Source organism: Micropterus salmoides, unplaced genomic scaffold (genome assembly GCF_014851395.1).
Source record: "Micropterus salmoides isolate LMB-PRFRI ecotype aquatic unplaced genomic scaffold, ASM1485139v1 Ms_hic_scaffold_9, whole genome shotgun sequence".
Lineage (NCBI taxonomy): Eukaryota > Metazoa > Chordata > Actinopteri > Centrarchiformes > Centrarchidae > Micropterus > Micropterus salmoides.
Genome location: NW_024044681.1, coordinates 16,561,978 through 16,586,179, shown reverse-complemented (window position 1 = coordinate 16,586,179; position 24,202 = coordinate 16,561,978). Strand labels below are relative to the sequence as shown.

Below are 24,202 nucleotides of genomic sequence, written 5' to 3'. Positions count from 1 at the left end.
GAAAGAGTTTCAAACACTTTGGTAATGTAATGTAACAGACTAACACTAATGCCTGTAACCAATAACTATGTGATGAATATCCAATGTTTTGCAGAGGCACTTTATTTACTTGACTTAGTGTGTTCACTGCAGAGTTGTATATATGTCACACATTTTACAAAAAAACATAAAAGGTAAATTATATACTTTTAATGTTTTAAAACTGTCCTCGGACCAATCCTCTTCACTTTATATATGCTTCCCTTAAGCAATATTATCAGGAAACATTCCATAAGCTTTCATTGTTATGCAGATGATACTCAGTTATATCTATCGATCAAGCCAGATGAAACTCATCAGTTAGCTAAACTTCAAAAGTGCCTTCAGGATGTTAAAACCTGGATGACCTGTAATTTTCTAATGTTAAACTCAGATAAAACTGAAGTTATTGCTCTGGGGCCTAAGCACCTCCGTGACGCATTATCTAAAGATATAGTTTCCCTGGATGGCATTGCCCTGGCCTCCAGCACCACTGTGAGGAATCTTGGAGTTATCTTTGATCAGGACATGTCGTTTAAGTCTCACATTAAGCAAATTTCAAGGACCGCCTTTTTCCACCTACGTTATATTGCGAAATCAGGAACATCCTGTCTAAAAATGATGCAGAAAAACTAGTCCATGCATTTGTTACTTCTAGGCTGGATTACTGCAATTCCTTATTATCAGGCTGCTCGAAAAAGTCCATTAAGACTCTTCAGCTGATCCAGAATGCTGCAGCACGTGTTCTGACAGGAACCAGGAAAAGAGATCACATTTCTCCTGTTTTAGCTTCTTTGCATTGGCTTCCAGTAAAATCCAGAATAGAATTTAAAATCATTCTTCTTACCTACAAAGCTCTTAATGGTCAGGCACCATCTTATCTTAAAGAGCTCATAGTACCTTACTACCCCACCAGAGCACTGCGCTCACAGAATGCAGGGTTACTTGTGGTTCCTAGAGTCTCCAAAAGTAGACTAGGAGCCAGAGCATTCAGCTATCAAGCTCCTCTCCTGTGGAACCAGGTTCCAGTTTGGGTTCAGGAGGCAGACACCATCTCCACATTTAAGAGTAGGCTTAAGACTTTCCTCTTTGATAAAGCTTATAGTTAGGGCTGGCTCAGGTTAGTCCTGAACCATCCCTTAGTTATGCTGCTATAGGCCTAGACTGCCAGGGGATTTCCTATGATGCACTGAGCTCCTCTCTCCTCTACTTTCTCTCCCTCTGTATGCAACCTCATCCCATTATTGCATGTTACTAACACAACTTCTCCCCTTTCCGGTAGTCTTGTGCTTTCTCTCCCTCTCCTCTCTCCTCCTATCACTTCCTGCAGGTTTTCTGGCTCTGGAGCTGTGGAGTCTGGATCTGTGGCTGCGGGTCACCTGCTGCCCCCGTGTTCCTGCTCGACACCCTCTGCTGCAACGACTATTGTTACTGGTCCTATTGTTGTTGTGGTCATTGACATTGCGACTGTTGCCATTAACACTACTATAATATCTGTACCATTCTTCATTTAGTCTATAGCAACATCACCTTTACTGTCTGTACCTCTGTGTGTATATTTTGTAGGCTGCCTCCTCTCTCTCTCTCTCTCTCTCTCTCTCTCTCCCCCCCCAACCGGTCGAGGCAGATGGCCGCCCACCCTGAGCCATGGTTCTGCTCGAGGTTTCTGCCGCTTAAAAGGACGTTTTTCCTTGCCTCTGTCGCCTAGTGCTTGCTCTTGGTGGGAACTGTTGGGCTTCTGTAAATAGCATCACAGAGTACGGTCTAGACCTGCTCTTTTATGAAAAGCGCTGTGAGATAACTGTTGTTGTGAATTGGCGCTATATAAATAAAATTGAATTGAATTGAATTGAAGTTTTCTCAATACAGTATTTTGGCAGCAACTAATATTTAAATGAATGAATTCATCATTTTACCAACTGTATAAAATTTCAGCCAGTGACAAGTCACTATTTACAGTGATATAATTAGTGATTAATCAATTATCCAGATTGCCATCAGTGAATTTTCTGTTAAGCCAAACGATTTATTGACTGCTTCAGTTAAAATATATCCCATAAGCTTTTTCCACTGAAGACATTTTGTCTGCTGTGAAAAGGGTATGTTGTGTTAAAACGTTAGGGGATGCTTTCCTTGGCTTAAACACATCATCTCATCTCACCATAACCTTTGTGTGTGGCTTTACATTTTAGGTCCTGTTTACACCTTTGTATCCAATTATGCATGCCTTTTTGCTCTTGTATGCTGTTTGAAGGAAGAGCAGAAAAAGTTTCTGTATCATTTTTTTTACTTATGTAAGTATAGAAAATGTAAACACATCCTGACCTTAGACAAAATGCATGACTGAAGTAGGTTAGTTTTTGGATGTTTGTCATGTTAACACCATAGCCTATTCCACTTGAACAATTGGAGGTTTACAATATGGAATTCATGCTCTGATATTAGATGTACCACTTTGGTATGCTGTTTATGGGTTCATACTTCCCTGAGGCTGTCTGTTCTCTGAACTCACCCTGCCCTTAATTCAAACTCATGATCAAACTCAGTGGAAAATCTATCTTGTGCAATAAAAGGATTAAATCATTTGGATTATACATTAGAACAGAAATGTAAAGTTCATCAAACTTAATTCTTCTCCCAGTCCTGCAGTAAATTTACATTGCACAAAAAATACTGACATTGTAATGTATTCTCTATAGAACACATCTGTCTGATTTTCAAAGTTATTTCCATAATTTACTGGGACACCAAACAAGTCAGCCTCTCAAGGCTATGACACATGAATGCACTTTGGCCTCATGCAAGTGCATTTTGATATGCAGTTTGTCTGTATTTAACTTTTCAGAATGAAAAAAAAATTGCAATGTTTTAGAAAACAAAGCAATGCCAAAAAATAAGGCAACATCAAATAAGCTATATATAACTAAGAATAAATAATAATGTTACATGCAAAAGGGAAAAATGGGGAAAGGGAGAAAATCTAGAAAGGAAAGTCAAGTCTCCAGAGAGCTGATTTAACATTGTGGCAGTTTTGGTTTGAGCCCAGAGAGAAATCCATGAAATGAAATGCCTTGATGTGCACATTAAAGTAATTGTCAAAAGTAATTTAGTGTTGTTAAGTTTTTTTTAATATAGTCACTATGGTATTTTTCACTACATTTACATTTACATTTACTCATTTGGCAGACACTTTTATCCAAAGAGACTGACATTTGAGGAACATACAAGCATCAACGGAGTATCAACTACAGATCTACAACTGACAATACATACTAGTAAGAGCAGCAATAAATACTAGTAAGAGCTCACAGTACATATCACATCAATGGGGTAAATACCTAGGGAAGGAAGTAAGAGTAAACAAAAAGTGCAATCAAAACAAAAAGTGCAATCAATACAAGATCATTGTAGGGGATAGAAGAAGAAGAGCACAGGAAGTGCATGTTAGAAGTTAGGAGTTAGAGGTGTTATAAGAGGAAGTGTTCTCGGAAGAGATGAGTTTTCAAGAGCTTCTTGAAGTTAGAGAGGGACGCCCCTGCTCTGATGGCGTGTGGTAGCTCGTTCCACCATCGTGGTGTCACAGATGGCAAGACATTCACTAAATGCACCAATCTTGGAAAATCTTGGTGTTTTTATTACTTCTGAAAGCTAACTTAATCAGTGTGGTAGGCGCCTTAGTTTCCTTGTGTGTAGACATCTTATTAGTAGGCTATTGGAAGAGGTTTTAGATTGTTAAACTGTCAAATAAAACAACTTTAAGATATTGTGACAGACATTTTGTACACTTAAAATTAAACTGATAAAGTAAAAAAAACAGTAGATCAATAATCAAAATAATCAGTTGTTGCAAAATAATGGCATAGTCCGTTACTTTGTTTTGCACTGTGACATGTGTGATTACATAATGTACTCCAAGAATTATGGTGGCATGGGTGCTGGAAACAGAAATTTCATCCCAGCCGGGCTGTTATCCTTTGAGTTCAGCCTGTTGCTTTCTTTGCTTTGCTTATGTGTCATCTTTACTCAACACTCTGTTCTCCACCAGATGGTACATGTAGAATTGGTTTAATATTTCTATAACACACATGACTATAGTAGCAGATTTCTCTTGCATAAAGGTGAGCTTTACCAAATAACTGCCTCTTTAGTAATCTATTCTTAGCAGATGATGGATTTGAAATGGGAAAAGACCTGAGCTATTTACCACAGTATCCTACACATTTCATAGCACTACTTCTCAACTCCAGGCTGGAATCACACTTCTGCAAGTTATTTCCACCACGTTACCAATCACTTATACAGTGCTGTTGTAGTACCATAATTCAGAAAATTCATAATTCAAAAATGCTCTAGATCTTTCAATTTCATCCCTTTTTTATACATAAAATATAGAAATATTTATTATAAATAATACAATGGCTTCTTAATGGTTAATAATTAAATTCATTTACTAACGCTTTATAGATCAGTTATAACATAAATAAGAACTTCTAAGTTGCTAGGTTGTGAAAAAATCTCTTGGCTGGTGTTTATCCTTTTAGCCTATTTAGCACTATTGTTGTTATAAATGTTAGAAATCTATTAACAGCTGCTTAACAACTTGTTGATTAATAGATTTTGGTCCAGATTCTCTGCAGCCCTTTTTGGCAGGGTAAGTGGTCGATACAATCACTCAAAGGGACCTCGCAACCCAAAGGTTGTTCTTATTAATGGCTTATAACTGGTCTCAATGAAGCCAATTCTTACAACTTAACAAAACATTATAAAGGATGCCGTATTGAAAAGTATTCTTATTTTTGAGCTGCAAAAATTAAATGTTTTATTGAGCAAAACAAAATTCATTGAAAACTATTTTGATAATCAATTAGCCTTACTTTTTAAGCAAAAATGCCAATCATTCTCGGGTTGTAGCTTCTTCAACATGAGAAGTTTCTTCTTCTCTTTGTTTTGTGGATACTGAATATCTTTGTGTTTTGGACTGTTGGTTCGCCAAAATAACAGATTTGAAGACATCACCTTGCACAATTTTTATTTTCCTTACATTTTAGAAATGCCTAATTGATGGTGAAAACAATCGGGGGATTAATCAAAAAAGAAAATGATTTAGCTGCATTATTCGATTTTCATTTCATGATTTACTGATGATTCATCTATATTCATCTCAGTCCACCATCATGCAAAGCTAACTACAACTCACCATGACTACTAATACTGTATTAACCTACAAAGCATCGACAGCAGCCAGTTCTGAAGGGCTATGGTAAATATGAATTTCCTGTGAGCCCAAGTCAATCAGATTACTGTCACATTTCATTTTCAGACTGCACTGGGAAATAATCTGCTGGCTAGTCAAAGGAACATAACACACCCACAGACAGGCATCACGGGCAATACCGGGCCATGCACCGGATGTTACCTCAACTGTCTAACCTATTTTGACCTCCATTTCTATTTTTAAATGTATTACTTTCACTGTTTATCACTCTGCACTATGGATACGTAACTGATTTTATGATTAGGGTAAAGGTTAATTTCACTGCATTGCCACTCCGTTGTTGAGTTTAACAAAAAGCGGGACCCAGGAATATCCAAGCAATATTCTTACTCAGCACTCTAATATTTATACACAGGAAGATATAGCAGTAGATAGGGCCCATCTCTTGTTTAAAGAGAGGATTTAAAGCAAATAGTTTGTTACATTGCAAGTAAAGCACTATTTAAAAGGCTTCAAACTGAACTTAATCAACTTTAGAGCCATGCTAGTCACACTGCAATATTGTCTCATTGTGATCTCACATACAACATGGTTCTCATAAGACATAAAATTGAAAGACTTACCAGACTTTCCCTTAAAGTTTAGAAATAGTCTTGTAGTTGCAAACATTTACATATTAAATGCATATTGCTTTGCAGCAGAGGTTGTACTGCTCGACATAAATGTGGGAAATCCTCATCCAATATAAAAAAAAACAATGACAAATTCATGTTTACAGAAGACAAGCTGATAAGCTAAGAACTCCTCAACCTTGCAGACTGATTCCAATCCCTTTACAACAAACATCTGGACCAAAGCACAATCACTGTGAATTATTTTCTGCACTAATTTAGAAAATATGCCTCATTCCTAACTTAGCAAGTTAGCTTAGAAGGCAGCCTGACATTATAGTCATTACATTATAGCAAGTTAACAAAACACCAATCACCACAGATGACATCTCTGTAGAAGAAAGCCCATGATGAGTCAACAACAATGCAGGACTTCAAAAATAATAAACTATATCAAAAAGGAAAAACATGTACCAGTACCTCACACAACACTCCTGGTAGCAAGAAAAGCAGACAAGGACACCCAATAGCTACAGTGTGCAGTACTCGCTTCTCCGACAAGAAATGGCAGCATCTGACATAAGACCAATTTATATTGACTGACACAAGTTAATGAAATTGGTACTCGTCATGCCAGAAAGGGTTTAAAGAACTGGATCTTGCCAAAGCTGTTTACAGTATTCCTCTAAGAACTAGCGAGCAGGTTAGCCAGATAACGCATCATCCCTTAAAGTATACTTTATCCTAAGATGGAAGGTTGCGCCAAATATTGAAATGTCATCACCCCTACAATGTGTACACAGAGTGAAAGAAGCAAGACGCTTTTACTATAGGGGGATACAGGCGGTATACATGTGTAAATCATGAAGGGACACTTATTTTACTCTTTCCCAGAATATACAAGTGTCTTTAGTGCTTGGTATGAAAAAACCTGTCTTTCACGTTATGATGAAACAAGCTCTCCAACAACAAGGATTTACTGGTCCAAAACATGCTGCTAACTCACCAAGCACCACTTAGGTTTAGCTGAGCAGAAAACTGGATAAATCAATAAAATAAATAAGTCAAATTGTGGATACAGTGATGATCTATTATTATATAGGCCTACTTATATTTATCTGCATTCATTATTTTGTTTTCCTTTGGTTACTGGGAACAACATCTTAACACTAGGCTGACATATTACCATCCTTTAAAATTGACAGCAAACGTTTTAGCAAACTATTGCCTACTAACACTTCGATCAAACACATAGCAACATTTGCATTCATTTGAAAACACCTAAAAATGTAAGTCCAACATTTCCTCGCCTTTTAGCTCTGTTTTGGTCTCAACCAACTCCTGAGGGAAATATCTGTCTCTTAAGCTGCTAAATGCTACTCTTTGTTCACCGGCTACTCACTAACTTTGTCTGTCTGCCGCTTAGTGCTGGGCAGGTAATGAATAGTCAGTTTATCAGAGCTTCTTCACTGAAAACAGCTGCCTGCTGTTGCGAATGGGGCAGAAGAGCTCTATAAGAACTTGACAGGCACTCAGGAGCATGCTGAAATATTATCTCCTTCTTAAGTTGTTTTTTCACTCTCCTGATAGCAAACGGTTGCCTACTTACATAGCCAATTGACACTGTTAGCATTCATTTTCAATCATGTTTATGACTACCTGAGCAACTTAAGTGTAAGATTACTTTCCTTTTTGTCTTTAGCTGCTAAATTTGAGACTTTCCCCAGCAGCAAGTTGTTAAACCATTTGGTGCTGAGCAGGTAGCACAATTTATGAGATATTTAAAAAAAAATAGCTGCTTTTTGCTGAAGGAAAAGAGGTTGATTAGAGCAGGGAGACAGAACCATACAGTGAACTTGCCATAGGTAAAACAAAAAACGCAGTAAGCTCAAATGTTCTGCAATGGAGCTGCAGAGTTGGGTTGTTGACTGCTGCATCACTTTCACATGAAGCACACTACTGGCCCCATGACCCACTTTTAACTCCTCAGACATCAATTTTATGTTTTAAAGCAGGATTTTCCAGACAGAGTCTACCAGGGTACCAACAGAAACGCAAGCTTTGTTGCTGCCGTCCTTAGTCTGATGGTACTCTTCCAGTAAAAGCCATGTAGAAATATGATTGATGGGTATTAAGGACACACTTTTGCTATTTTTGAAACACTTCCAATCCTTTTCATGATAATTTGGACTACATGCCAATGCTGCATTTAGCAATTTTTTGCCAAATCTGGCTCATTCACTCCAGTTGTATCATAATTTTGTCATACAGAGAAATGAAAGAGACAGCTACTTTGTTCTGCAAAGTTGCAATTTGCATTATGATTAGGCTATTAAGATTGAGAAATTGTCATTTCATATTAATTTGGGACAATGTAAGAGCTGAGATTAAACATAAGTGGGCATCTTCCTTTCTGCACGGTAAACAAGAGGCTATTATTGAGTTCTGTAGTTTTTTTTTTCCAAAAGAAATCATTCATCATAGAGCCAAAATTTCTATATCAGGACCTACCATGTGTCATCCATTACCCACTCAAACCAGTGTACAAGCCATACTCTGCCTTGGGTTAAGGTAAGGATTAAACAATACAAAACACGCTTTGGTTGCTTTTGGAGATCATATTTGGAGTTTCCATTAGCTCTCAAAAAAGTTTACAAAATACAATGACAAAAATACAGCTACTGGTAAAAATAGAGTCAAGGACACAGCTACAAATCCTCCATAATGCGTCATCATGAAATATATTTTATATGTTAACAAAGGCTATCTATCTCCTCTCTCATCATCAACAAATGTGGCTGCAGGACATTTATAGGAAAGTGAGGGATGGATTCTACCTGGTCAAATGCCAAATGCTGAGGGGAAAGCCCAAAGTTAAAGCACCTCTTAAAATGTAATCTTGTTATGACTGATTTATTATGTACAACTGAAAATTCTGAAGGATATTGCATAAAGATAATTAATCCTACTGTATTTGCAAAGCACTCTACATGATGCACACATAATATTTTTGATGCCACATTATCACAGTGGTCAAATAGTTTCAATTTACATTTTTGATAAGTTCCGTAAAAATTGCCACTTTTATTTACTTGCTTCCACAATCTCAGGGTGATACATAAACCTAAGCGACAAAATAAACAAAAAAATACAGCAAACTTTGACTTATATATATATTTTTTAAAACATACAGTGTGATCATATTAACACAGAATGAGCTCTGTCTGCAATTACCCAATCCAATTACAATCCAAACTTTCCTTAGTACCAGACTTAAACAGACCTCTCTGATGCTTTCATGTGCATATATTCAACCAACAGGCACTACTTTTCCCCCCCCAAAAACAAAATCATGCTATTATTCTTTTTACTTAACCAGGTTATGCATCATGCAATCAAGTCTGCAAAAATGTTTGGGTACTGCTTATGAGGTAAGTTGGTTTAAAATGTCCTCACCTGGGCTGGAGTCAAGCAGCACTCTCTTGCTCGTTTGTGGATCATGTTTGTCTGCTTCTTAGCTCAGGCCAAAAATGACTTCAAATCCATCTTCACTATATTGGTTGTCATAACCAAACACGGTTTATCAGTGTGATGCAGCAGACCTACATGATGTTCTGTTTGAGACTGTTTGTATTTATGCAATCGAGTCGGCAAAAGTTAGTCAGACTGAAGCCAGCACTGCCCCAATGTCAATGAGCAACTTTGCTTTAATCAGTCTGGGGTATGCTTGTGATGTAAGTTGGTTTAGTGCGTCCTGACTTCGGCTGGAGTGAAGCAGCACTCTCCTGCTCGTTTGTGGATTATGTTTTTCCGCTTCTTAGCTCATGCCAAAAAATGACTTCTAATCCATCTGCCTCAGATCTAAATACCAACAGAGTGTATGAACAGAGCTCCATGAATGCTGGAAACAGTGCATCAAAATGTTCACATCTGCTCCATGGTTTATTATTAACACATAGTATTTGTAAAGCAAAGTGCATTATAGTTCTCAAACAATAACTATAATTAAAATCCACAGTAGTAGTTGTCATAACCAAACCCTATTTATCATTAAGATGCAACCAGCCGACAGGGATGTTCTGATTGAGACTGTTTGTGTTTATACAAATATAATGAGTCCAATATCAATTTCATGTTCCCCTTTACAGATAGTTTAACCATGTTGATGTTAATTAGAAGTCATTTTTAAAGCAATAACACGTTGTGCAGTTCAGCTGAAATCCATCTTAATGCTTCATGTAACAACCAGTTACAATTATATGATAGTGTACAGTAATGCAACAGGACTTGATGGCAGGTAAATACAGAAATTAACATAACACCATCACCTCTGTCCAGCTGGCTCTGAGCATCACAGAGGATGTCCTATTCCAAAATTTAATCAAACTCTGACAGATTTGTAGCGCAATATAAATATGACTATAAATAAGCTCCAACCAAGATCATGTCACATATGAATCATACTGCCTGACTATATGTCCACTATTGTGACAACCGAGTTCATTCTGACCCCTTTAAAGTGATTTAATTTTATTCTGGTCCTTTTCATTATTTCCTCTTGTTTCATTTTGCTCCATCAATGTGTGCTATTGAGTGGTTCTGTTTTTACATTTCAATCCATAAACTATTAACTTGTGGGCCTGGATCTGTGCTGACCCTAAAACAATAGTGTGGCAAATGCATTCCCAGCAGGGGTGATGTTTGTTAAACCAGGCCAGTGTAACACCCCGGGGCAGTTTGCAGGCTACAGACCCTGAGCCTCAGTCTGGAGGCCCTGCCAACCCGCTGTGGACTAGCATCCTCCTGCAACATCACTGCAGCATCCTGTCAAAACATGGCCATTAACGTGTGTGGTAATCCTGTCAAGCAGAAAAATGCACACACTGCAAATCACACATGCGTAGTAATGCATAGAAGCCAATGCACATCTGGCTTTACCTGAAGCACATGCAACAACAGCTGGAAGCTTCACTGCACCCAGCTACCAAACGCCTACCAGCCGCAGAAATGTAGAAACACACACAGGATGCTAGAGACACAGCGTGAGCATCCGTCGTGTGTACGAGAAGGCCCTGCAAGGCGATGAAAATCTCCAAGCGGACACGAGCTCCATCCTCGTCATCTTTGAATTGCTTGCCAGAGCAGGCCTGCCACTTCCGACATGCAGGCTAAGCCAATAGGCCCACCACACGCTCAAGGTTTCCCTTTTTATGCTATCGTACACGGTGATGGCATTTGTTGCTGCAATAATACCGTTTTGGTTCAAATAGGCAGTGGAATAAAAGCGAGCCCAATATGTTTCTCGCACCGCTGCTGAGATGATCAACCCGACTCAAACCAGCAGGCCCGCTAGTCCCAGTAAGTCCCAGTTCAGACGATATTAAACCTACCAAGGACGGTACTTAGAAGCAGCTTTCTGTGCCTTACCTCGCAATCGATTCTCATCGTGTGTGAAATCCTAATCTGTGTGAAACCGTGTCCATGACATGCTCCTTTTTTAAAGAAAAAAAAACACCACCTCCGCTACGATCTCAGCATCAGCAGCAGCCCGTACAATGAAGCAGTGATGGCCGGTGGTGATGATGCTGGGAGCCCCGCCCTCCCCTCCATGCAGCCAGAATGAGCTCACTGGTTTCCAGGCCAGCCGGCTCCAGTGCAGCCGCAGTCCACCAGCACACAGCACAGACCTGCTCACACCCCAGATCGCAGGACACGTTCGCGTAACTGTCCCTAACGCTCCTGGAGCTGTCCATATAACGGTTCTTAGAAGTTCTGAAAAGGGGAAAACATTTTAATCGCAACATTACATGAAAAAAAACAACATATTTTTAAATTATTAATTAATTTGAATAGGCCTAATTTTCAAATGATTCTTTGGGTGAAAAAATGGGTCATATTGGTTGATATACTGGGGCCTATTAAATAATAATTCCTTGTACAACATGCTTAAAATTCTATACTATACCATGGTCGTGCAATTAAACAAATTTGAACAGTTGTTAAAGTAAAGGATCCTCACTGTAACATTCTGAAAGAACTGCGGTGTAGGCTGTACTATAAATTAACAAGCAGATTCTTACTGCTCAGGAATTTAAGTACTGGAGTTAATGGGTAGTATTTTAGCCATTAAACATTCAAATGGAATGGAATGCACGAGGAGCAAAAATGGGACTTGGACAAGATTATATACAGTTTTTGCAAATGGTATTTTCAATGATAATACATGATCTAATGTTTGTTGCCATGTGTGAAAATGCAAACCTTGCAGTACATACAGTACAAAAAAGTTCAAACCTCAAATAATCTTAAATACTTCTGTAGAGCAGTAATATGTTTCTCTTTGTCACATCATTTGCATCACAGTTATATAGTTAAAGTTTAACTGAACTGAAATGAACATGGCTCAAAATGTTAATCAGGAAAAAAAACCTCAAACCCCAAAATTGTTAATATGTGCTTCCTATACTGCACTATACTAACGTGTTGCAGTTAGCTACATAGATTATGCTGTACAAACTGAATGAGAGATTAGTGTCTCCTAACGGTCGGTCCCAGAACTGTAAGTGATTGATATTAATGGTTGAAGTCAGATTTCTCCGGAGTGGAGAACAAAAAAGAACGAAAACAAGAAATAAAAGACATTTATAAATAGGCTACTATAACAGACGCCATAGATTCAAATTACTTATCTTACTTGTTTGTTTGTTGCTATATTCTACACGTTGTTTTGAACTAAAACACTTCAGAAGTGTTGTCTGTCTAAAAGTCCAAGAAAGACACGTTCTGTAGGTGAGTGGCGCAACTATCTTTCATCTGCCACTCATTTTTAAAATGAACCATATCGTATATCTATCTATCTATGTATCATATGTGTACGTGCTTACACAGACATAAGAAAAACAATAGTTTCTTCGGCACAATACAGTTCTTAACTCCACACATTAGACGTTACTGTTTTTCTGTAGCGTCGGGTGGATTAAGGCGCAGCAGATTTGGACCGCCCATTTGAACTTCTTTTACTCAATGACAAGCTCCCCCAGGGCCCTCAATACACACAAATACATATCTCAACCTCAGCCAACACCATCCTCAGTAACAGGACTATCAGAGCTGCTGTTACATCTACCTGCCTTCCATCAACTTCATACTCGCGTGCAGTCTGTGCTAACAAACAGGTGTTGGCCAGGAGACTACGCAGTAAGTCAATCGTATGTGTGTACAGAAGAAAGGTGCCCTTACAGAGTGGTTTTAGGAAAGTGATTTGAAGGGGGAAATGGCCATCGACGAAGACAATGGCCTCTGCACAGCTTCTGTGGCAGAACAATACCCACATGGGATGCCCAAAGAGTCGGACGGACGGGGGTACTGGGGGACCAAAGCCGAGTTCATCCTGACTGTGATGGGAGCGATCATCGGACCTGGGAATGTATGGAGGTTCCCTTACCTGTGCTACAGAAACGGCGGAGGTGAGAGAATTTACACGGCAACGGCTGCTCTCAGTTTGTCATGCAATGGGGGTGGTGATGGCGCAGTGGTTAAGACACATTCCTTTGGTGTGAGAGACCCGGGTTTGACTACAATGTGTCCCTATAATTAATCCCTATTTGCTCCAGAGGCGTGCGACCTCTGACATATATAGCAAATGTAAGTCGCTTTGGATAAAAGCATCAGCTAAATAATAATTGTAGTTTCCCTCCTGTGTGTTATCTGTTCTCTAGGCGCATTAAATAAAATAAAACATAAAGATACTCTTCTTTTTGCAGGCGTGTTTCTCATCCCATACATTTTGTTCATGTTTACATGCGGAGTCCCTTTATTCTTCCTTGAGACTGCCTTGGGACAGTACACCAACGAGGGGGGAATTACGTGCTGGAGAAAGATTTGTCCGCTATTCCAAGGTAAATAAAAATGGCTTATTTTCTTGATCCCTCCAACATTACCTCTATTGGTTTTGTAACATAAGAGCCCCTGGCCTGTATGGTCAAACGTACAGTACAATCACATGACGCCACGAGTGACTATGGGACAGCCCACAGAAAGGAGAGCTCTTCAAAAGTTTGAAGGGCTACATCTTTAAAATTATTTCCTAAGGTTTTGCTAATAAAATTGCTTATTTTCACTAAAATTCCCTTTGAAAATATGAAGGATAATATGTTTGATGTGTAGTCCCATTTATCAACGGGCTTCTTGTTTACTAGAATTTACTGCGTGCGTAATTACGCAAAAAGTCTATACTTTTGATCATTTCACTTTTTGTCATCCGATTGGTTTGCAGCAGATAATTCGCGTTGTTTCTCATCACAGCAGAATATTCTAATTAGCTTACTTTTTGAATAGGACACACTTTGCCCCACATAAAGTGGTAATTGCAACATAAGAATATTACCTGTGCGCTGCCCTCACTAATATCGTATTCTGCATGCTTTTGCTTTTTCCAGGCATTGGCTATGCCAGTCACTTAATCATCATATTCAGTGCCACCTCCTACATTATCATCATTGTATGGGCATTCTTTTACCTGTTCTCGTCCTTCAGCGGGGATTTGCCCTGGGCCACATGTGGACACTACTGGAACACAGGTAGGATGCAGCTTTTGGTGAGGGCTTTGGAAGCTTTTAGATGAATGTAGGCCTACCCTTTAAAATTACCAAGATTTGGTACAAAGTGTTTCTTTTCCACTGAGATGTAGGGATATGATCATTCATTTTGTTGTAATATTGTTATAGGGCTTTGGGTGTTATGTACAACACTAAGGATTTTATATGTAGCTATTATTCTACTATATCATTTCATGTCAAGATAATTTGTCATTGTCTCTGAGGGATGCAGAAAGCCATGTTTGATTTAAAAATGAGCATTTTCATATTCCCAGTGTTTTATTGTCCCATACTAGACTCATGCTTTGACTTCATCCCTCCAAATCTGAGCATCAGCATGACATCCAGACTGAATACCACTCTTCCTGTTGTGGAGTTCTGGCAGTAAGCATGTAGTCAACTCACATAAGTTTAATTGAATGTAAATTTTTCTTTCAATCATTGCCTTTCCATTTTTTCTCCCTCTCCTTTCTCTTTTCTCCCTTTTTCAACCCTGCCCTCCAGTTCCTCTCTCTCTCCCCTCCAGTCTTCTCCACACTTGTTTTAGCCGACCTCTGATTTTCTCCCCCTCCCCTCCTGTCACTCAGTTTTCCCCTCTACCTATAATTATTTTTCCATTCCTTTTCACCTGTCATTCATTTTTTGCTTTCCCCCTTCCCCTCAACATTGCCTCGCTTCTCTCTCCAGGCGTCGGGTTTTGAAAATCTCTGGTGGTATCGAGGAGGTGGGGAGCTTGAGGTGGGAACTGGTCTTGTGTCTCATCCTGACCTGGGTCATCTGCTACTTCTGCGTTTGGAAGGGTATCAAGTCAACAGGAAAGGTTAGCTGCTTGAACAGTGAACAACATCCATAAATACATACATTTTGGTAAAAGTCTACCCAAAATGCTTTTCCCAATGAAGTGTGTCAGTCAGAGCTCGCCTTGACCCATGGGGGGGTCACATGTTGGGCACAGCCCAAAAGAAGTACATTGTGCCTCCACTCTGTGGGCTAACCACCCTCAGGTTGGATACATTGTCACCCAGGTGGCAAACAAAGATGGAGACCTGGGCATGCTGACCCCTGGCATCGCAGAGTTGTTCGCAGATACAATGTAGATAGGAGGCTAAGCCACCTTTGGTCCATGACATCATGCTACTTTTTGATGAATGACTTGTTGTGAATTGTTTACACAACGTATTGTGGGTACAGCTGGGGATATGAAGTTTTATTTTAGTTTTAAAAGTTATCACGACTTGGTTAGACCCCCCACCAACCCACATACACACACAAACAACCGGTCGAACACCACCCACCAGTTCATCATCCTTATGTTCTCCTTAAATGTGCGTGCCTATTGTACAATTTCCCCAAACCAAGTGGACCAAATTTGATTGAGCTATCTCAGTGTCAATTAAGAAAACTGAGAAAATAAATAAATAAAGACAGTTATGCCAGTCTAGCCCTGGGCCTTTGGAAGAAACATGATTAAAACAGACTGCCTAAAGTTAAGGTTAGGATTGGGTAAGGCTTCCTCTACCCCAAAGGGAGAGAACGGAAAACGTGGCCAAAAAGAAACTGTGTCAAGAAGTTGTTAAAGTTGTTGATTGGTGCATGCACGTTTTTGGGTCATTTTATAATAAGTAGCTTGTTTTGATTTTAAGCCTAAGTTACCTTTTTTGGACAATGCACATTTGTTTCTTCTGTATTTTATTTGCATTGCATGTTTATTTAATGTGCAAATAAACCTTTGCGGGCATTTTCATTTGTTATTTAACTGCAAGCTATATTTCAAACGTTTTTTAACAAATTATACTAAAGTGGTGGGGACAAAATCAGCCATTTCAAAAGGTGGTGGGGACATGTCCCCCCCAGCATCCCCAGTGTAAATGACACCTATGCTCACAAGACATTTGCTCTGCATTTGTGAGCAGCGGAGCTGTGTGTTGAAGGGAAGGCTGCCGTTACTACTGAAGCTGCAGTACTTCACAATCTGATGATCTGCTTCTATGATGAAAATCAGCCCCTTGTCCCTGTTACACCAGTGAACATGCCCGAAGTCACAGAGCTACGGGGTTTCACTCAGTGACACTCTTGAAAGTAATGCTTTTAAATCAGTCTCTCTCCCCTTACCCACTTCACTTCAGAATTAAACACAGCATGCATCTGTCTTTTCTGCGTTTTTCCTGCAGCTCTGCATCTCGATGTAATGCTCTGTATTTATTACTTAAACAATAAACAGTGGGAGAAAACTTTTTTAAACTATCCAATCAATCCACAGTTCGGGGGGGGGGGTTCTTATCTGTCTTCATGTAATAGCAGGTGTTTGATGTGTCCAAGCCATTCTTTTAAATAATAGAATAAATATACACATTAACACAAAATCCAAGAAATGTATGCCCCCAATTTTAATTTAAATATCACCAGTGTTGAGGTTTTCACACCAGTACTGAAACCTAAAAAAAACTAAAACATTACATTGGCTGCAGCTAATTTGGAGTACAGTAATCCATCCATCCATCCATCCATCGTCAACCGCTTATCCTGTGTACAGGGTCGCGGGGGCCTGGAGCCAATCCCAGCTTACATCGGGCGAAAGGCGGGGTACACCCTGGACAGGTCGCCAGTCAGTACAGTAATCCAACTGAGGCAATTTTTACATTTCTTAAATAATGCTTATTCAAAATCAGATGCTACACCATGAACCATGCTGCCTAGTATCAGATGAACTAGGATTGAGCTCATGTTCATTTATATGTTGGGAACTGATTTTTTAAAGATCAGTGCTGAAACAATTAGTCAATTAATCACATATCACAATCAGCATATTCATTGATATTTGATCATTTAATTCATTTATGAAGGAAATATGCCAAACATTTGTTGTTTCCTGCCTCCCAAAGGTGAGGATTTGCTACTTTTCTTTGTCATTATTGGGTTTTGAACTGTTGATTTGAAGATGTTGTGTTAGGTTCTAGGAAATTGGACTCGCCATTTTATAAACTAATCAATGAAAATAATCCTTATTTTTAGCCCTACACCCCAGATGTGGCTGATCTGTTTCACTATAGCAGCGTGCTAGGGGGTTCTTACTGACTGTTTCCTCCTCTTCTTTTCAGGCAGCCATCTTCACAGCCACATTCCCCTTCATTATGCTGTTGGTTTTGTTCATACGTGGTGTTACCCTACCCGGGGCAATGGATGGGATCATTTATTACCTCTACCCTGATATCACTCGCCTTTCAGACCCCCAGGTAAAAACACACATACAATCTTACGAGCAGAATAATTACATTGTTTACTCTACACAGGGCCATGCACATACACACAAGTATTTGTTTGACCTTTTCAGGTATGGATGGATGCTGGCACTCAGATCTTTTTCTCTTATGCTGTCGGCTTCGGGTTCCTAACCTCTCTTGGGAGTTATAACACTTACAACAACGACTGTTACAGGTACAACTCTCGAAACTATCCTGCTGGAAATGAAATGTAACTGTATCTGAATTCTTACAGGAAATGTTAGTGTTTCTTGTCTTTTATATAACATCCCTGCAGACTTACTTCATTGCACTCCCATCACATCATTTTAGGTGAAACTTTATGCTACAAAGCCAAGAATTTTCTTAATTAAACATGTGATAATGAAGTTTAATTAGTGTGGGCCTGTGGTTAACATTAGCTAAGCTGGAACACTTGTATCCACTCCTCAATTGCCTACACATTTCTGGAACTAAATTCATTTTTCTTTCAGGGACTGTTTCTACTTGTGTTTACTGAACAGTGCCACCAGCCTTTTTGCGGGCTTCGCCATTTTCTCTGTTTTGGGTTTCATGACATACGAACAAGGAGTGGATATTTCTGAAGTAGCCGAATCAGGCAAGTGGTGATTCAGTTAAGTTCAACTTCAAAGTGAGCTTTAGAGAGATAAGCTGTTTCCTGTGAGGCTTTTTGGGGAGCTTGTAGTTTAAACTGTCATACTGCACCTTACACAGACACTTGACCTGGAAATTGTGCCAAAGCATGTGATATATCTTTATCCTTATCCCCTCATCATTCCAACCTACTAAGCTTTCTGGCATTCTTGATGCCTTTTTCTATCATATTTTTTGGAAATGCAAAACTAAAGACAAAAAATATTAATCAGAGTCAGTTGTGCACATTAATTTTGACCTACACTTTGGGAATCAGAAAGCAACACATGAGCTGTGGTGACTTTTTAACCAACTATAAGTTCACCCACAGGTCTCAGATGCTTCTACACATTTCTCATTCAGTGTGTAGACATTTAGAGCAAAACTTCAAGGCAGACGACAAGCCAAATCGTCAACTGTCATTGATTTAAAAAAAACAAACACTTAACACAGTTTTGCTTTATGAAGCTCGGCCACTTCTGGCTTTGCCGCTTGCATCTGGAAAATAGCACAATGTCTTAATGTTAGCCATGTTAGCGGCATGGTTCTAGGATGGCAATGTCGGTTTGTCAGTCAGTTCATTATAGTGATCTGGACTTTTGTGTGATATCTCATAACATTCTGTGTGTGTAGGTCCAGGTTTGGCCTTCATTGTCTATCCACGTGCTGTAGCCATGATGCCCATGCCCCGGGTATGGTCGGTGTGTTTCTTCGTCATGATCATTCTGCTTGGATTGGACAGTCAGGTACGGCCAAAGCTCTCTGGATAAATGACTGAATGAATGAACGAAGCCCTGACTCTTTTTCCTCCCACTGGTTCCTTCTAGTTTGTTGGTCTAGAGTGTCTGATGACGTCACTGGTTGATCTGTTCCCAACTTACCTGCGCCAAGGCTACAGACGTGAGCTGCTTCTGCTGGCCATTTGCAGTCTCTGCTGTTTGCTGGGACTCTCCCTGGTCACTGAGGTTTGTACAGAAGACTTGCTAGACAGCCTTCCTCAGTGTTCCGACCAAATAGTTTATGTAACAATTTATGTGCTTTAGAAACTGGTAAAATATTACAGAAAAAAAAGTAGCAGTGTGAGAGGAAGTCAGTCCAGGTAGGGCTTAGTGATTCAGAAGATGATACAGAACAAAGACTGGAAATAGGGGGAAACAGCAGCTGGCCTGGCTCTTTCTGATGGTAACAAAACCACCTACTATCACTGCTAAAGCGCAAAAATTACATCTTGTTTGCTTAACAAATTGTAAATGGGGGGTTATGTGCTGGATTATTTTTCTTGGTCAGGACCAGTGACATCTTGGCCTGACAAGCTGTTTTCTTTTCAGTCTTTGTTCTAAGCTAAGCTAACTGGCTGCTGTCTCCAGCTTCATATTAAAAGGACGAATATGAATGAGAGTGGTATCAATCTCATGTAACTCTTGTCATAAAAGCTTCTAAGTGTATTTCTTGAAAGGTCAAACAATTCATAATAACAAGTGATAATGAGACAAAATATGAGAGAAATGCGTCAGACGTCAGATGTAAGAAAAAGATATGCAGATGCTGATTATATTGCAGGTTCTGGAAGTTTTGGAAGTTTTACAAAATAAATTTCTATATCTGTATACCTCTGTCATTGTTTTTAGGGAGGGATGTACCTGCTCCAGCTGTTGGACCATCATGTCTGCAGTGGCACCACCCTGCTCCTCCTCTCCCTCTGCCAGTCTGTCAGCATTGCCTGGGTGTATGGTAACTCATAGACGATACAACCATACACATAAAGACTATATCCTGTTGACAGAACCGACACAACTCTTCTTCACATTATCAGAAACAATTTCTAACGGAACAAAAACCGCTGTGTGCACTTTTGGTATGCTGATACATTCATGTCGAGAATATATGTTGAAGACGAGACTGACCTTTCCATTATCTTTCCTTTCTCTAAAGGTGCTGACCGTTTCTATGGCAACATCGTAGACATGATTGGTTATCGTCCATACCCATTAATGAAGTACTGCTGGTGCTACATCACTCCCTTACTCTGTTTTGTAAGCATTCAGTCCTTTCATTCACTGTCTTGTGGTTGATTTGTTTCTTCCATGTGCTACCTTTCTCGTGTCTGTTTCCATCTGACGCGTGATTTAATATGTGACGTGTATGTTCATGAGAGAAAGGAGAACCACCCCAGTGAGAATAGAGCAGGTCAAGGGCAGATATTATATTCAGTGTTGGTAGGGACAATAAAAACTTCCCTTGTGGGGGAACTCACTCTCAACCTATTCAGTGTGTACCCCGCCTTTCGCCTGATGTCAGCTGGGATTGGCTCCAGGATTGGCCCCTGTATGCAGGATAATGGGTGGACGATGGATGGATGGAATTGTTTGTGTATCAAATACATTGACAGATTCTGATGGACAACAGTGGTTATGTTTAATTGTTCTGATCAGTAGTTGCTGGATATTGGTAGGGACACCTTTGGTGCAGATTAATCACAGGCATTGATGCACACAGCTTTGAATAAACACGCAGAGATGGTAGATTTATTACATTATCATATTTGTATCACATTTGTTTTAACTCTTCCTCTTTTGACTCTTACTTAATTTGCAATTCCCCTTGCAGCACTTTACAACCCAGCCCCAATGACCTCAAAAGTAAAAAAAAAAAATATGCATGTCAAGATGAATTTGCATCGTATTCATGACAGGATTAACGACCCTAAGACCCCAGTGGTTCTACAGTATATGTTTGTTTTTCATTCCCCGTTTTAAGATGTCCAATGCCTTTGTGGAAAAGAAAAACCTGTAAAGTTAGGGTTAAGTAGGTACCTTGTCTTTTGAGCTCCACAGTTTCACACAGACTGTAAGGTTTAACATTAATCCACTTTGTCTCCTCTAATCACAGGGCACCTTCATCTTCTCTATTGTCAGATACTCCCCTCTGAAGTTCAGCAACACTTATGTTTATCCACTCTGGGCCAACATCTTGGGCTGGTTCATTGCCACCATCTCCCTCTCCCTCATCCCACTCTTTGTGTTACATAAACTGAGGCAGGGAAAAGGCTCTCTTCGACAGGTGAGCAGGGATATATTTATTGATTAAACAGTTTTGTATTGACTTTTTATTGTATTGTGTTGGTTGTTTTTCAAGGTTCCAATTCATTTCAATAAAGCTTTAATGTCATTGTACTTGCATACAACAAAGGGTAGTCTTGTCATTCTAAGGTAGTACAACTTCTTAAAAAACTGGACAAAAGTTGTAATAAAAAGTTATATAATAAAAGTGATAAATTATAATGTGTAAACTGGAATTACAGTGCAAAGAATCCCTCCTGGTATGCACAAAGTATGCAATAAGTTTGACCCTGAGCTACTCAGAAATCCACTTCACTGTATTTATTTTTTTCCTCAGCGATTCTTGTTTCTCTGCCAGCCTATGGACCACCTCCTGATGGAACAAAAATGTCTTGCCACACTAGGAACCAATGGCACCAGTCCCGACACAGAGCTCAAACCTTTAGCCCAAGTCATTCAGTGAACATAAAGAAGTTGTTCAGCTGAGAGGTGTGCTGTAAATTATTGTGTGGTCTTCTGAAGCCTTATTCATCAATCTTCTAAGAATCCAAAATCAGGATGCTCTAAAATGAGGCTACTTAGGAGGCAACTGTGTGTGAAAAGTTTTTTTGCTACAAGTGAAGAATAAGACCCATTTATAAAATGACCTACTCCTATACTTGAAGAGAAGTAACCTGGAGGAGCAGCATGATTAATCACAAGTGTGCTGTGCATTTAATGGCCAAACACAAGCATTTAACAAGCAACTGCCCCATTGTTCATTCTTCAGAAAAAGTATTTGCACAGTGATATTTTATTCATATTATTTTATTATTTATATTATAATATCATTTAAAAATATATATTTATACACCTGGAATTGACAGCTTTTTAATTTTTTAAATCTAAAATATATATTTATACAATTGTGATGATAGACAGTTATGATTTTAGCTTTTAGATTTTTTTTATTATTATAGATAGATAGATAGAGTGTGTTCTTGTCTGTTCTGTGGGGACTTACCTTCCTTTGGGGACGATACGCAAGTTCCCATAATGTAAACCATAAAATTTTAGTGGGAAGACTTTTTAAAGTTTACGATTAGGTATAAGCAAGTTGTGGTTATGGTTAGGATAAGTCTCCAGGGTGTTAATGTAAGTCAATGTAATGTCCCTGAAATTTATGGAAACACGACTGTGTGGGTGTGTGTAATGTGTATTTGTGCTGTGAATATTGTGCGTATTTGGATATTTTTTTGTCCGCTGTGTGCGAAAGCCATTTGGCCCTGTTTAACTATGTCGTGGTTATTGTATGTTGTTGTCTGCTGTGTGCAACGGGGCCTGGCAGTTGCAAGACTGGCATATACATAGACTGGGAAAAAGAGCACCTCCTGCTACAGCAGCCCCAACTTTAAATCTCTTCACCTCTGGTTGCAGGCCCATATAGAGTCCCGAATTTTTCAGGTCAGACTCCCACCTTTTCCTCTAAAATGACATCTGACATCTTTTCTTAGGCAGTTTTACACCAAATGGGTGTTTCATTCGTGTGATTTGTTAGAATCACGATGCTAAAGTATGGTCTGAATTGAGGACATAGAGATAAGTTCTCCATTACATTAATATATGATATGATATGATTCTAGGACTGGCGTGTGACTTTAAAGGGTAATTGCGGTATTTTTAAACCTGGGCCCTATTTTCACATTTTGGGGTCGATATGACTAGTAGTAGATACAAAAAGTTTTGAAATTTGTGCAGTAGATTAAAGGATAAGTACAAACTGCTGAAGTGGCTGCAACGTATTCCTTTGGGGCAATTGCGTCTGTGGTTTAAGATCAACTTGACATCATCTTGAAGTAATTTGGTAGGAAGTTAGATATACTTGACACGTTCAGTATGTTATTTGATATAATCATTGTGTACACATGAAAATCAGATACATTTTTTCACAAAAACATGTCTATAATGAGATATACTGTCAGCAAACAATGTAAAAATGACAGCAGGACAGAGACATGGAAATAATATATAACATAACAACATCATAGGTACAGTGGTGGTCTTCTCTTGAAATAGTTATGTTTGACATGAATTTGCAAATGCAGCAAACAAGACTCAAGTCATAAAATACATTTTTTTTTGTTAATATATCTGATGCAGAATAGGCCTAAATATTTGTCCTTTTCCATAAATGTGTTCTATGGCAACACCACAGATGTGACTAGTTATCATCCATGCCCAATAATGAAGTATTGTTTCAACACATCACTCCCTTCATCTGTTTTGTAAGGGTTCAGTCATTTATTAGCTTACGGGTAATGAACATGTATTTCTTTCGCATTTTATCTCTCTTGCTGAGTTTATCTTTTCATTCAATATTTGATATTATATGTAGGTTAATTTGGGCCATGGAATAGCACCACTGGACTCAGAGTGTTCACACTTCAGTACAAGCACATATGCACACAGCTGTGAATAAAGACACAGCATGGTGGATTTACAATATTGTGCAAGCTCTTAACTTTACCGCTGCAGCAATGACACTTTTATTTAGCTTCCCCGCCACGTTACACTCCCAACCATTGCTATATATACACACATCATATATTCATGTCACGAGATGCAGAGACAGAATTTCTTGATTCTGGATTGACATGTTTACAGGCTCCACAAAATTTGCATGTGAGATAAAGCTGCCAGCTGCTGCAACAAACTGTTGCCAGGATCTGATGTTTGAGGATGCCTTGCTGAATGAAGTTCACACCTTATAACTGACTGAAATTAACATCAAAGTCACCAAGTGTAATGTGGTTGTGATTGATGAAAGGGT

General features: G+C 39.1%; 2 protein-coding genes across 3 annotated transcripts in view; one reads left to right on the top strand and one right to left on the bottom strand.

Annotated features, from left to right (window-relative positions):
* jakmip2 (janus kinase and microtubule interacting protein 2) overlaps positions 1–11,405 on the bottom strand; it is a 30,910-nt gene extending 19,505 nt beyond the window's left edge. For both annotated transcript variants that reach the window (XM_038709720.1, XM_038709721.1), the window contains exon 1: positions 11,272–11,405. The gene's annotated coding sequence lies outside the window, so the exon portion shown is untranslated. The remainder of the gene's footprint in view (positions 1–11,271) is intronic.
* A 1,673-nt stretch (positions 11,406–13,078) lies between these two features.
* LOC119895581 (sodium- and chloride-dependent GABA transporter 2-like) lies at positions 13,079–22,196 on the top strand. Its single transcript, XM_038708782.1, has 14 exons — positions 13,079–13,310; positions 13,608–13,742; positions 14,283–14,423; positions 14,738–14,825; positions 15,129–15,261; positions 17,540–17,674; positions 17,773–17,876; positions 18,175–18,299; positions 18,968–19,080; positions 19,162–19,299; positions 19,963–20,065; positions 20,267–20,367; positions 21,224–21,394; positions 21,731–22,196. Exons 1-14 carry the CDS (start codon positions 13,118–13,120, stop codon positions 21,854–21,856), a joined length of 1,806 nt encoding a protein of 601 aa, XP_038564710.1. The 5' UTR covers positions 13,079–13,117; the 3' UTR covers positions 21,857–22,196.
* The last annotated feature ends 2,006 nt before the right edge of the window (positions 22,197–24,202 follow it).

Coding starts and splice junctions, on each gene's coding strand:
- LOC119895581 (XM_038708782.1), top strand. CDS start 13,118: ATGGCCATCGACGAAGACAATGGCCTCTGCACAGCTTCTGTGGCAGAA. Junction 18,300..18,967: donor TTCTGAAGTAGCCGAATCAG/GCAAGTGGTGAT, acceptor CTGTGTGTGTAG/GTCCAGGTTTGGCCTTCATT. Junction 20,368..21,223: donor TCACTCCCTTACTCTGTTTT/GTAAGCATTCAG, acceptor CTCTAATCACAG/GGCACCTTCATCTTCTCTAT.